The sequence below is a fragment of the Engraulis encrasicolus genome, chromosome 4 (assembly GCF_034702125.1).
Source record: "Engraulis encrasicolus isolate BLACKSEA-1 chromosome 4, IST_EnEncr_1.0, whole genome shotgun sequence".
NCBI lineage: Eukaryota > Metazoa > Chordata > Actinopteri > Clupeiformes > Engraulidae > Engraulis > Engraulis encrasicolus.
This window is the reverse complement of record NC_085860.1, coordinates 44,355,578-44,370,366: the sequence shown is the minus strand read 5'-3', so window position 1 is coordinate 44,370,366 and position 14,789 is coordinate 44,355,578. Positions and strand designations below refer to the sequence as shown.

The 14,789-nt window shown below is 43.4% G+C and overlaps 1 protein-coding gene across 1 annotated transcript in view; it reads right to left on the bottom strand.

Moving 5' to 3' along the window:
* The window catches only part of rgma (repulsive guidance molecule BMP co-receptor a), an 18,691-nt gene extending 6,111 nt beyond the window's left edge, over window positions 1–12,580 (bottom strand). The window contains exons 1-3 of the mRNA XM_063197488.1: window positions 12,037–12,580; window positions 9,424–9,539; window positions 431–1,014 (exon numbers count right to left, since the gene is read on the bottom strand). Coding sequence (XP_063053558.1) covers window positions 431–1,014; window positions 9,424–9,539; window positions 12,037–12,050 — 714 coding nt within the window. The 5' untranslated portion in view covers window positions 12,051–12,580. The remainder of the gene's footprint in view (window positions 1–430; window positions 1,015–9,423; window positions 9,540–12,036) is intronic.
* Window positions 12,581–14,789: the final 2,209 nt, after the last annotated feature.

Here is a 14,789-nt window from a genome sequence, read left to right as displayed (position 1 = left end):
CATATAATCACAATGGCAACTATGTACTCACAGTCTGAAAAGTTCACCTACTGTATGCAGAGTTCACTGTCTAGAACGCCAGTTGCATATTGTACTATGGTCCGAGTGAACATTTTAGATCTCTGCAGACGTTAACCCAATAATTTACTGTATTTTGGTGCCCTGTATGTGTGCGAGAGGTTTGCACCCCGTTGGCAAATCATTCAGTCCCGTCCCAACACAATGCTAGCCCAAGCATACAGTGTCAGATCTATGCACACTCCAGTCCTGCCTCAAGGCAAATGTAGGCCATTCTTCACCATATGTCCTTAACACCCAAACACACAAAGGTGCTAAGCCACGAGAAGAGAGGAGGAGGGAGGTGATGAACAAAAGTCAGCCAGGACAGGAGGAGAGGAAAAAAAGGTGGCTCGTGCATTCTGGTTCTCACCTTACTGGTGGCAGTGGCGGCGGAGCCAGGCACCACAGGCGTGTTGGTCACCTGCACAGACAGGTACTTGTTGTGCACCAGCGGCCAGGCGCCCTCCACCTTACACGTCTGGAAGTCGTCCGTGAAGGTGCGCAGGTGCGGGTCCCCGAAGAAGCCGCAGTGCGTGTAGTTGGGCTGCCCGCCTCCGCGCGGCGACGACGACGCCAGGCGCCGCTCGTAGTGGCACACGTCGGGCTCGGGGGTGTTGTCGCGGTCGTGGTGGGGGGGCAGCAGTGGCGGGCGATGCTGCGGGGGCAGCTGCGGCTGGAAGGGGGGCAGAGGACGCTGGGGAGGGTGCCGCGGCCGCGGTGAGGCGGTGGGGCCCTCTTTGGAGCAGTTGTTCTGGGTCATGAGGTCCTCGATGCCATGCTGCGCCAGGTGGAAGGCCAGGTCGCCGCGACAGGTGCGCGCCGTGCGCGTCACGCAGTTGCTGTACTCCCGCAGGGCCGCGCAGAACTCCACGTCAGCCTCAGAGTCCGCCCCCCCACCGCTTGTCGCCGCCCAGAAGTCCGAGTTGCACTTGAGGATCTTACACTGCAGCGTGACTGGAGAGGGAGAAGAGAAGGAAATACAGGCTTTAGAGGGTGTAGGAAAGTAGTATGACTGTGGACGAGAAGAGAGGAGAGCACAGACATTAGACGATGTATACGATAGCAGAGTGAGGGAGAGGGAGAGGGAGAAGAGGGGAATACAAGCAACAAAAACACAGACTGTGCGAAACTGCAGCGTGAAGGAAGAAAAAGAAAGAGAGGAAACGGAAACAGGCAAACAGCTAACACCGCAAGCTCACTTTGGGGGTAACAAATGGAAGGTTGCACTGTAAGGTAACAAAAAGATATTGAACATTGAACGGAGATATCAGATCGTGGTCAATTCCACCAGCTCACTGTAGGAGGCGATAGAAGAAACAGGTGATGAGATAGATGAACCTGAGTCTTCAGCAATATGAAATACCAAAATGCAATGCAATACCACTCTCCAGCGGCCTGTATTGTTTGTATGCATTAATGGCATTAATCGAATGCATTAATGGAATCATATGGTTATAACTTACTGCACTACTGCACATTCTCTTATAACAGTGGAAAAAACATTGAAAATGTTCAGGCCTGGGAGGGGGGGGGGTGTAGATTCCAAGCATCCAAGCATTGAGTCACAAGAGAACTTGCATTGCACTCACACCAAAGTTCAAAAACACACTACTTTTTAAAAATACTTTGTAGAATCTACATACATTCCGCGCAAAGTCTCATTTTTCTGTCCACTTCTGGCAAAAACAAGAATTTGGGGACTCCCTTGCCAATACCAAACACTAGACAAATCATTGCGAATAACAGTAACAAAATGAAATACTAACTGCAGGGTTTTTTTGTCATGCATTTTAAGACCGTTTGATTCATACCCATAATGAAAGAGTCAAGAATAATAGTTCTTACTTAAAAACACAAGCATTACATGATTTGTGCAATGGCCTGTATATTCGTAAAATATTTATGCAGTTTCAGAGGTGAATAATGCCGCTGCATGCATAAATCTGTTGGAAACTCGACAGCTGCACATAAACACATGCACGGCACGCACTCTCCAAAACTGTTTTTAAGCCACGCCACATCTTGTCTTTCTGTCTTTTTCACTTTCTCCTTTTCTTTCTCTCCCCAACGTCTCTCTCTCTCTCTCTCATGGCAAATTGAGGAATTATTTCCACTGAGCTATGCTGCGCTCGTGTGTAATGAAACCTAGCATTCCTGAGTAGAGCTGTGGGTCCAAGGGGCCATGCCGCGCCGCGTGCCAGCTTCAATCATGTATGAGTGCACTTCATTAAAAATCAATCCCGCTCGGGACGACGTTTCACGCAACTCTCTCAACTCTGAAGCACGGGCATATACGGTAGTATATGTATAACTACACCCAACAGTATTACAAGCGCATAAACACACATCCACATGCGGCACTACACATAAAAATAGGGCTGTCCTAAGCGATGATTTTTCTCCTGATTAATCTATCAACTATTTTTTTTTCTCCGAATAGTCGATTAGTCAAACGATTCATTTTTCAAGTACTCCAGCACTTTAATCTTCAAGGAAATTGGGAAAAAAAGAAAGAAACCGTTAAAATTAGGTCCCTGAGCTCACAATGAGCTTTAAATCATGATAGTAGCCTATTTACTCCTATACAACGTCCAATTCATACGTGCTGGGCAATTTTAGGTTTCAATAAAATAATAAAGCATTAGAAAAGTAAGTAAAAAAGCATTGAATTAAATGAAACGATTAGTCGACTATGAAAGTTCTAGCCGACTAATTTTTATAGTCGATTAGTCACGATTAGTCGATTAATCGTAGCAGCCCTACATAAAAACACTACTTACCACACTCTTCTAAAGAAGTACATACACACAGACACTCACACTTACATGTGTCCATGCATTCACACACTCATACCATGCAAGCAGGTTCACATAGTATGTGTGTTTTGCTCACACTTAGTACACAGTCCAAAGACTTCACTAAATCTTGTATGGTTTACATTACATTACATGACATTGCGTCTGCTACATGCAATGTAAACCATACAACAGCCATGCAAGCTCTGGAAACTATGCAACAAAAAAGTGCATTGAGAACTTCTCCAACAGACAGTCCTCCAACTTTTCCACTATGGCACCTCTGTTGATTCCATCTGTCACCCGCGTTAGTAAACTGTGAGACGATGAAATGTATACTCTTCACACGCCAGCGTATCTCATGCCGCATATCAAGCGTGGTGAGAAGGTGAATGCTCCATATGGTCAGATGAAAGCAGCTGAGCTAACCCAATAAGAATCTAAACTGACATCATCACACCAAGATGAGGCTGCGATGAGGCACTCTCTCTTTTTAAACCTGATTACCTCACTAAAAAAAAACAACACGGCTATGAGAGAGAGAGAGAGAGAGAGAGAGAGAGAGAGAGAGAGAGAGAAACTGTCAAAGAAAAAAGTTTTTTTTTTTAAACGACGCAGAGATAAAGGATGGCGTCTGTAGCAGACACAGAGGAACAGACAGGATATGATGAACATAGAGATTGTTGTTGTGAATCGGGGTATCGTTTATCATGAAGACGAATACTGTGCTACACAAACAAGCAGGGACCTAATATTAGCCATCCCCCGCCCAGCAAAGCAGAGAGCTGGAGAGCTGGGATGTGATGGGGGCTTGAAAAGTAGAGGACACATACTCACACACTATCTTCTGATACGTTTTTCGACAGTTTTTCAACTGGGTGCTGAATCGCACATAAAACATAGTAGATGAGTGAAAGGAGTGAATGACAGCACACTTCAGGTTGGGAGAGTGGTGTAGTCTACTTTTTTTTGTGGTGAAACCTCTGACATTTTGAATTGGGTATACTGCCTATACCTGCGTTCTACGTAGACTACAACACTGGGGTGAATTTCTCAAAACCAAAGTTGCTTACTACATTAGCTACTTTGTTGTTTTCAATGCATTTTCCCATTGCCAACTACCGAAGTTGCTAACAGGCTAACAACTTCTCTTTTGAGAAACTCACCCCTGGGTTGGGATGGGGGAGGCCAGTGGAGCAGGCTTGCGCATTGTAAATAGGGACTCTGCTGTGCTAGATAAGCATTCGGTGCAAATGAAGACACTTCCACACCTCCAGAGAAGAGGAGCCATGGGAGCCCTCTGAGGAGCCTTTAGAGCGGGGCCAGCAGGGGACAACCTCCCACCTCCCACCTCCCACACACACACCTCCCCCATCCTGAAACCATCACCAGAAAGACACCCTGGAAAGAACTCACTTTTTAGCAAGTGGAGAGAGGGGGGCATGCATTTGTGTGTGCGTGTGTGTGTGTGTGTGCGTGCGTGCGTGCATGTGTGTGTGTGTGTGTGTGTGTGTGTGTGTGTGTGTGTGTGTGTTTCCAGGGGTGGGGAGGGGTCAGGAGAGGTCCTGAAAGCCTGAATGAAGACAATGTAATTTGCCAGTGAGAGGAGAGAAGAGAGGAGACCGACCAGCACGCTCATAAATTAGCCCTGTGTTGAGGGATTAGCTGCAGCCTCATTGCTCATGCAGCAGTGTGTGTGTCTCTGTGTGTGTGTGTGTGTGTGTGTGTGTGTGTGTGTGTGTGTGTGTGTGTGTGTGTGTGTGTGTGTGTGTGTGTGTGTGTGTGTGTGTGTGTGTGTGTGTGTGTGTGTTAGGGCTGGGCAATATCGTGTGTGTTAGGGCTGGGCAGTATCGTGACCTTTCTCCTATATTGGTTATATTGTGATAGTAATTTTATCAATTTTATACAATTGAATATCATTTAATTGCATTTCATGTTGTCACGATACACACTATAAGTTCATGTAACTGTAAAAATAAGAATAAAATAAAGCAAATAATGAGAATAACTCAAAACGTATGTAATTGTGCTATATATCGTTATCGTGATATAAAGTAATCCATAGCGTGATATAGTTTTTTTCCCATATCGCCCAGCCCTAGTGTGTGTGTGTGTGTGCAGGGTATTCTCTCTCTCCCTCTCTCTCTCTCTCTCTCTCTCTCTCTCTCTCTCTCTCTCTCTAGAAACAGGATCTCCAAGGAGAAACTGGCTCTCTGACCAGAGGGCGGACCAGAGGGGAGGTTCTGTCACCAGGGGCGTAGCCAGGGGAAAAAATCTAGGGGGGCCGTCTTGGGCCAGGCTTTTAATTGTGGTGGCACACGATTGTCAAAAACAGTGATGAAGCGAGGACCTGGACCAATCAATAGGACATGTAACACTAAACAACAACTGGTAATAGCCAGCCACTGTCCTGTCACATATGTTAAAATGATTCATTGCTTCTTTGAACTAACTGGCTTCATAACACGTAAATATAACTACCATTCAAAGCTGGATACCATGACATCAACACTGGGATGACCAGGGAAACAAACATTTGATTTTGCACCAGCAAATGGGTCATTCCATGTGACATCAGACATGTTGGGGCCTGCCCGGGCACAGATTTTAATGAAACTGGATATTCCTTTTTAGTAAGGTGGAACACCAACATTAATACAAATATGACACATTTAAGAAGCGAGAAACAGTCCAAGTAAGATTGAATTGGGTGCATGCATTTATCCTCTATATGACAGTAAATTTAGATCACAGAACTGGTTTTGACATTGCTTGAAAGCTCTTTTCTGACTTAAATTACAAACTACAAATTACACACCCTGCATGGAATATACAACAATCCATATATGAATTAAGACATATTAAAAGTTGAATATCACACAAAATGTATTCAAATATGGGCAATTTCCCCAAAAAGTTGGGCATGAAAATCACCTGAGGACCTGGCACCCAAAATGATCATGCTGATTTGGGGTGTTGTACTCTTCTGTAACACTACTATATTACTACTTTTCAATTGATTTTAACCTCTTAGTCACACTATCTCTACAATAACTGAAATACCAAAGACCACATTTCAACCGTATATGGCAATGAAATTGGCTAATTTTAACATATATATATGTATAATGGCTTTTTTTGATATTCAATTTTAATATGACATAATCCATACACTGTTAATTCCATTCAGCACCATGTATAATTTGTAGAGACAAGAGACAGACAAGACTTTTCAAACAACATCAAAACCATTTCTATGTGATCTTTATTGATTGTGATTAATGGGGATGCATTGTTTGCTTAAGTTTGCTTAAGATCTGAACCTGGATAGATTCATTCAAAAGAATGTAACATATCCTTCTCGAATACAGACAACTATTTTGGGTTCTAAAAAAACATCCAAACGTAGGCCAGTGTGTACACCAGTGATGAAATTAGCCTACAACAACCAAACAATGGGTGCAAGATTATCTAGGTGTGGCCCATTCATATTGTGGCGACAATTCCATAATAAATAGCTCTAGACAAAGAGCGACAGACTGAAGATGAAAATGATAATGAATTCACACAACGCACGCGCCAACTTTCAAGATCTTGAACTGCATTACTATCTTCCTGTCCTGCATGATCTCTGTTTCTTCCAAAAGTGCGTACAGCGGTGTCTGCTGCATTCACGTCAGAGTTTTTCTACATCACAAACGCGTGCATACCATTACAACTAGTTCTACCGTTAGCAAACATAGCAGAGTGTTCACATTCCAGTATGCCTTGAAACGTCCAAATTGAGTGACCACGAAGCCAATGAAACATCAGAACAAAATGTGTTTGCGTCGTAGGATAACCGTGACCACCACAGGAGCCCATAGCCAATTAAATATTGGATACACATTGCCCACAACAAAGTTAATCTCCCATGCCATGTGTTATACATTCTGCAAATTGACCGCTATCAGAAAGACAACTCATTGATTAGCTAGCTTCTTCTCCTTGCTTCAGGATGAAAAACTATCTAGCTGCCAGGCAATAACCATGCATGGTGTTATGAATGTAATACTAGAAAGTGACAATGCATAGATCACAAAGACGTGGGCCTAATCAAAAATAAATTGTTTTAAGTGTTTGCCTCGGCGGGCATAAAGGAAAGCTTTCCATACCTTCTTTGCTACCACCCCTTCCATGCCTGCTAGTCCACACAGTTGTTGTCACTCCAAGATCATTTTTCGGGGGTGAAGTGAACGTAGTGCAACACTTGTCTGTGTATGCAATTGGTGGTGTCTCGATACATCCAGTTTCTGTTTGTTTCAAATTTGACATGAACTTGTGCATTCTGCCGTAGCACTCATTGAAGACATTATAGGTTCAGTATTAAAAATAATAATATGATCAAGCTATGCCAGACTCTCCCTGATTCAGCTCTGGCTGGGCATTTGAAATATAATGGTACCGCCGCTGGCAACTCGCGCTCTCTGTTTGAATAGAGCTACCCAGCCAACAATGACAGTGTAGCCTATTATATTCCATAATTCCAGGCCGCAATGTTGGCTACAAAGTGAAATAGGCTACATGAGCAGCCTACTTTTATAGTCTTTATTGCTAATGCTACCTGAAACATTATTGTGACAATTTTATACCACCCATGTCAGCTTGATGTGTGGCTGATGATTTCGCTGCTTGCTGATTGGATCTCTTGCGCAGTTGCGCTGTTGACGTGCAACCGAACCTCCCTCGTGTTGCAAATATATGACTTTGCCAGAATTATTTCATCAAAGGCAAATAAATTAAGACATAAAACTTAAATATGTAAGATTTAAAATGTATGTATCTAATATTATGTTTTAATTTTTGTCTGGGGACGTGTCTGTAGGGGTGGCCAATGGGGTGGCCAGCACGTGACCAATGGGGGCCGCGGCCACCCCTGGCCACCATTTGGCTCCGCCCCTGTCCGTCACTGTATGCGCAGGTCAGATGGGGGTATAAAATATCCACCTGTCCACTCTTAACAGGCCTCCAAATCAAAGACTACATTAGCTCTGAAACAGGCATTCCCCAGATCTTAGATTACACCGCCTGAAATTAAAATCCTCCTTGTTTTGATAGTACGCACAGGCTACATGCTGAAAACTTGGGGAAAGGGTCTTTGCGAGAGTTGTCCTTTAGTTCAAGAATGCCAACAACAATACTGGATGTGATGCAGAGCATTTGTGTGTTTAAAGGCATAGGCTATTTGTGTTTTTTTCAAATTGTGTCTGACCAAGGTGAACACATTTGCAATGTTTCCAGTTCCCAACCTATGTCGCAATTACCTAACGTTTCACAAAACATAAGCAACATAGCCTATGTTTCTGTCCCAGGAAATGCACATTTGGCCAGGTGTTTGCATCTAATGCCTGCGATTCAACAGGCCGGTTTGTGACACCCTGAATGTCACACCATCAGTGCCCCCTCTCTGCGCCTCAAGATGCTACAACCCCCATTCGCATTTCACACCTCTCCCGCCTCCCCACAACAAAAGGCGTTTATCACCGATCTGATAAAAACCAATAAACTAATCTCAATCTGAAATGGACTGCCAGCAGCTCTATCACCGCCTTGATAGCCTTTTGTTTGACGGTAAATGACTTGAAAGAAAAAAAAAGAGATAAGATTCATCGCGGTGTCAAATTGACTTTGAGCCAATCTCCCGGGTAGGCATATAGTGTCTCTTTCGCTCATCACTCTCGAGGACTCTTTATCACGTTCGTGTGTATTTAGTAAATGTGAATGAAGGATAAAGGTAAGCTATAGCCTTGTCTGTAGGTATTGATATTGGAGACGTAGGCTATTGTGAAGTTAGTCTGGCTGTAGTCCGACTCTAGAGGCCATCTGTAAAATCGCTTACGGAAACAATTTGTTTAATGTTAAATTCAGTTTATTCCCTATAGTGGTTATAGGTTCATGACAACGCGAGGAGTCGAGTGTGGAAAGCGAGTTGAAAATTGGGGATAGAACCCCCTCCCCCAAACTAAACAGGACCTGGGGGCTTGGGAGGAATGTATGCGGCTGAGGCGAGCCATGGGAGAATGCGTGACTGGGGAACACAAAAACAGACCCTTTCTAGAAGTGACTTATATGCACGGAAAGTACATTTGACCTTAAAACTGCTGCAGTGCGACACAAACGCTTCATCGACCAACGGTTTTAAAGTAGCCTATATTCGCCAAAATCTAAACATACTCAACAGGTTTCAGTCACAGCGCCTTAACAAATGCGTTGAATAAAGGCTGCATGGAGGTCTCCTTCTGCTTTAACTCTATTGCCACATTCTAAAACTGCTCAATCACAGCATGAAGTCAATCTTAGATGCGCATTTCCACAAACTGCAACCATGTTACAAACGCCTATTGCAGTTTGTTTATCTGGAGCGAGAAAAGTCGTTAGACTGTTTCTTACTACAACCCGTTTGCCATTGCGCGGAGTCGGTTCGACCGAGTCACTCGTGGTGTGGTGAACTACACACTTAAAGATTAGAAAAAGAGAGGAGAAAGAAATGTTGCATTCTGATAAAACACAAACAAGTTGAAGGACTCACCTGCAGGAAAGAGATAAAGAAAGACAGCGAGGATCTTGCCGACTTCTAGCGCCGAAGCTCCTGCCGCTTGCCCCATACCCATCCATCCAGCACGGGACAGGGCTCCTCTCCTCTCCCTGGTCAACACGGTGAGGGGAAAAGAAAAAGCGACTTACTTCTGGTATAAAATTCCTTATGGATCGCTAGAAAACACTTTCGGGTTGAAATCATTCCGTTGACTGTAATCAAATGACTTATTCGTAATGCAAGCGCCAAACGCGAGATTCGCACAAACTCTCAGAGCCTTGGAATTCCTCAACAAACACAAGGCGAAAAAACATCGATCTTCTTCCAGGGGTGTCAAGAAAGGGCAGCCTACTCCAGGAATTGCACCAATAAGGAGACATAGATCCACCCCTCAACCCCCTCCAGCTTCAAATTACACCCCTGCCTCGCAAACTTGCAAAATTGTTCACCGTAGCCCACACGAGGTCACGTTGTATCCTACCGAAGAGTGTTATCGGATGACTTTTGTGTGTCGGTGTCGGTAAGCATACACTATTAAGTAGGCCTACAGGAAATAGGTGCTGGATGTGTTGCGAGCCATCTTGTAAAATAATAAGGCAGCATTGCCCCCTGTTCTACACAAGTCAAAATGCAATAACCTATATTATAATCTTGTTATGACATATATCCACAGACAGAACATTTGGCGTTAGACATGATGGCTATTTCAGTTTGATGAGTGCAGAATATTTTATGAGATTGTATGCCGAATAATGGTACATACAGGCAACGTACATAATTGATCAAGATGTGGCCTAAAATGTGCTGGTAATATTCAACTTAAATAACATAAGTCAAATCATATATAGATCAGTAATCATATCACAAGACGTGTCAACGTTGTCCCTGAGTGACCATATACTTTTCCATTTATTTTTTTGAGACGTTTGCGTCATAATGCGAACGTATCCAACAGTGGCTATACAAAACATGTAGGCCTACAAGTTCACCATTTTCTCAATCAGAGGTATTGCTTTTGTCTGAAGCAACATTTCCCTAAATTAGACCTACTGTAGGGCCTATACGTTCAGCAAACAAGCACTTTCATCCAGTGTAATTCAGGGAAATAATCTTATTGTCTTTCTCACTGCCCCTCCAAATGGCGTTTGTCTAAAAAAACAAACCTCAAACCAACAAGATCTCCACATATCTGAGTTTGGGAATAAGGAATGAACATGATGTCCCAGTTCATTAATGTTCAACACAATACTACAGAATCACATAGGCTATACGCATGATGTTAGTTTTGAGATTTCTTGAGATTGTCATTGTTTGGGGTGCAATTTTGGATAGGTTATTATGTGCGTAATTTGGACATGCAGGCCTGATGTGTAGCTATACAGTATGCCAAGGCCGATCCATCTCACATTCCATCCACCATCCATTTAAACATGTATCCTAGGTCAATGCAAATGAACATGGCTCATTAAATGTATTAGATATCCTCTTGTTCCAATAACCCCATGTCATTCACTGTGCGTATGGAAAGTGTGCGTAAATGCTCTGTGAACGCTTTGACTATGAGGAGTTGTGGCATTTGCCATTAGAGGACAAATAGCAGACAGCGTGGCCCAAACGAAACACAGGCCTATGTGTTAGTCATGAGAAAAAGACTAATATCCACACAACCATTTGCCACCAATGAATAATAATGGGGAGCTGACATCTTTTGTCATTCCGCCCTCGCGCCCAATAGATGGCGCTTGCGCAACCACTGTGGCTCAACCCCGTGAAAAGCACAGCATGCATCCCTTCACATAATTGGCCCTCACAGCTGACACACCATGCAACTTTCACATTCATCCATTTTAAACAGGCGGATGATAGGCTGTACAATAAAGTACAAACAACCCCGGATATATGAGTAGCCTACATATTCTGTTCCCAGTTAAGTCGCAAAGACCTAACACAATTTTCAGTGGTAGCTAACTGAATTACTGTGACATTACTGCTTCAGTTACGATAACACTTTCTCTTATCAAATGAAAGGTAGACCTGTAATAAAACTGTCACTGTGCTCTTGATATTTTATGCAGAATGACAGATGTCGGTAACTACACAACATTTGCTAATATTGTAAATAAGCCAGCCGCGTACCAGAAACTTCAATTCAATGGCAAATAATAGGCCTACCTGCTAGAATTGGTCCAGAATTGGTTACACTATTTAGATTACACTATTTAGATATACACTAGTTAGATTAGAAATTTAAGTGTTACAGTTCCACACATGTGTGGGGAAAAATATAACAAATGCTGCGCAAAGAAAGAAAGACAGAAAGAAAGAAAGAAAGAAATCCGAAAACAGTTGATTTAGATAAAAGGCACGAAATTACTTGCAAAAGAAAAAAACATAGAATCATAGGATAATAAATGGTTGATAAACATGATTGTGGATTATAACAGAATAACAGGTAGAATAGTGGCGTTCTGTCATCTGTATGTAGCACTATATGTCGGCACTGAAATCGGCAAGTCGGATCAGAGGGGTATTTTTCGTCTTTGCGGAAAAACACTATCCCCACAAAAACATGATTAAGTCAAATGTCCAATATCGCTGTCTACTAACCTGTGAGGCGGCATATGGATGTCCACACTACAGACCAAAGCTGGTCGCCGGACCGAGGTGATTCTTATGGCGATAGGAAGCCCGTATCCAATGTTCCCCCAAAAGACTATCACCAGTAATCCAGATATGAACGCCAACTCCGTTATTTAGCTTGGTAGATAATATCGCTGCTTCCAATGCATTTTGTACGGTGCGTTTACTCCAGATACAACGCATTAAATAGACGAGCTTTTTCACAAGATAAGTTGCCAATAGTTATCAACCAAAGCGCTCCTCGTCTGTCTGTGAAAGGCAACTTCCCCGATGTTGTGCCGTGTGGAGGTATTTCGCCTCTCCCGCTTCGTTGAATCAAAATTTCACGTCTCAATTCATTACTCAGTTTGTGAAAACACAATTAAACAGAGCGATGGCTTGTGGTATGATGAAGGGTTCTCCATGTTTGAGCTTGTAGCCTTTCCCTCCGTGATGTTCGGGACTTCTGAGGCGAGAGTGTTCTACGGACCGCCGCCAGTCCACATGTGCCGTTGCTGATAGCACAGCCTGGCTGTTTTCTCCCCAGTGTTGTGAAATGGCTCGTTAGAAAGTGAGAGATACAATGATCAGCACTGCGGGACGCCTCTCCACTGCCCTGAACGCCACACGGCGCATCGCAGTATCGACCCCAACATTTGCAGCGGGTGTCATGCTGTGCGCATTGGGCAGAGTGTGTATGCAATGCATGCGTAATTAGGCTGTATATTGTTTTATCTCACGCTTTGCACTCCTATCTGGAAGATGCTCATTGTCATACCAAGTAAGCCTAGACTAAATTAGCTAATGAAAGATGCATTGCATTAAATTCCATGCAGTTTTGGCATATCTTACCAAAGGTTCAGATAAGATCTGTATGTCTTATTATGATTGATCTACAGGCCAATAGAGAGATAATGGTAGGTCATACAGGCGCAGGTCACGGAGTCATCCACCTGCCACATGTGTGTGTGTAGACCACTTTGATGGTAGCAGAAGATGCAATAGATGAATACCCCCTTATCTGCCCCCCCCCCATTACTGCAGTTAATTTATTTAATCTATATGATTTGAATTGTCTTATAATGTGATTCATGCAAAACAAACATGTGCAAGCATATCAATCTGTGGTATCCAAAAAATAAAAAGTGAAACCCACAAGTTACGTATATTTTTGGGTAATGATATAGGCCTAGTGGTCAAATATGTTTATCTTAGTCATTTAATTCTGCAATACAATTTGGGAAATAACCTTATACAAACGACAACTTCATAAGCAATGGTGATGTAAGCGATTGTTGTGAGTGAGTATTATAGTCTACTGCTGTGGTCACCATGTTCCTATAGCGCCTCAAATGCAGCTAGGCTATTTGGAAAGTGTAGAGGCAGGCAGAAAATCAATGCGAGTAGTAGACATATTTCTAACTGGGGCATGTCTTTTAAGAACAGAGATTACAGGGACCTCAAGTGTAATTCTTTTTTGTTGCATCCAGCAAAGTTTGTCTCGTGGTCTAAGTTGTTTGTTGAGTGTTTGCTCTTACAAAAAAACCTTGTCATATGAAACCCCTGGTCTCTCTAAATGGGAAACAGACCTGGTGTTGTGCACCGAGCCATAAATAGCCACAGCCAATCAACACCCATGATCACAGCAGAACTGCAGCGTGATTGGCTGATCGGCGCAAATATCAACAGGTTTTTGACAAACTGATTTTCATTTGTAGGCTGCAAGTGCAACTTCAACATGTAACAACGTGTGGGAACTCTAAATTAATGTACTGATCAGCCACGGGGGACTCAGGCCTATACATACTGTAAACCTACTTTACTATGCTTATATGTCAGTGTCAGTGCTGTGTCAGACATCCACATTATGTTTTATGGCTTCTCAGAGAGGGTACAGTGAAAAAAGACAACTCTGGCGTTCATACCATCAGACAGTAATAAATCTGGCCATCCAGGGTGACTCTATTGCCTGTCAACATGGTGATATGTGTATCTGCATCTGTGGGCACATACAGTATTCCTTTCTTTTGATGTGCATGGGCATGGGCATGCATGCTAATGTGCGTGTGTTAATTCGCAACAGTAATGATAATCAAGGGCACACTTGCCATACCCATACACAACCAGAAAACAGTCAGCTGTGTAATAACTGATGAGCGGTGACAGAGGAAGATCATTTTAAAATGCCTCATTTTATCATTTCACATCCGAATACATACCAGCGTCATCAAGCTCTAATACTGAAAGTCTTGCAACAAACCACAACTACAAATATCCCTTCTGAACTTTTAATTTGTGGACAATGCCCTTGGGGAAAGCACATCATTCCCAGTGCTCTTCCTGAAACCCCCTCCCCGACACGTCAGGGGCTTCCAGTCACCAAACAAAAACCTGGAATGATGTTTATATTCCTGGAAGTGTGTACGTAGTATATATCACTGGATTGGAGTCAGACTGTGACGAGACAGGGGTGACTTTCCACAGAAAAGGCTGCAGGACAATAGCGAAGGAGTGATCAAAGCCCGTGTTATCTCCCTCCTCCTGGCCTAGGAGTGTAATTAGCCAGATAAGACAAGAGTGGGGCTTACGGCGGCCGTTTCCTCACCAGCAAAGACAGGGCCGCTGACAGCTTCGGCTGGGCCCAAGAAAAAGTCATTGGAAACCATATACCCCCCACCTAATACATACGTGTGTGTGTGTGTGTGTGTGTGTGTGTGTGTGTGTGTGTGTGTGTGTGTGTG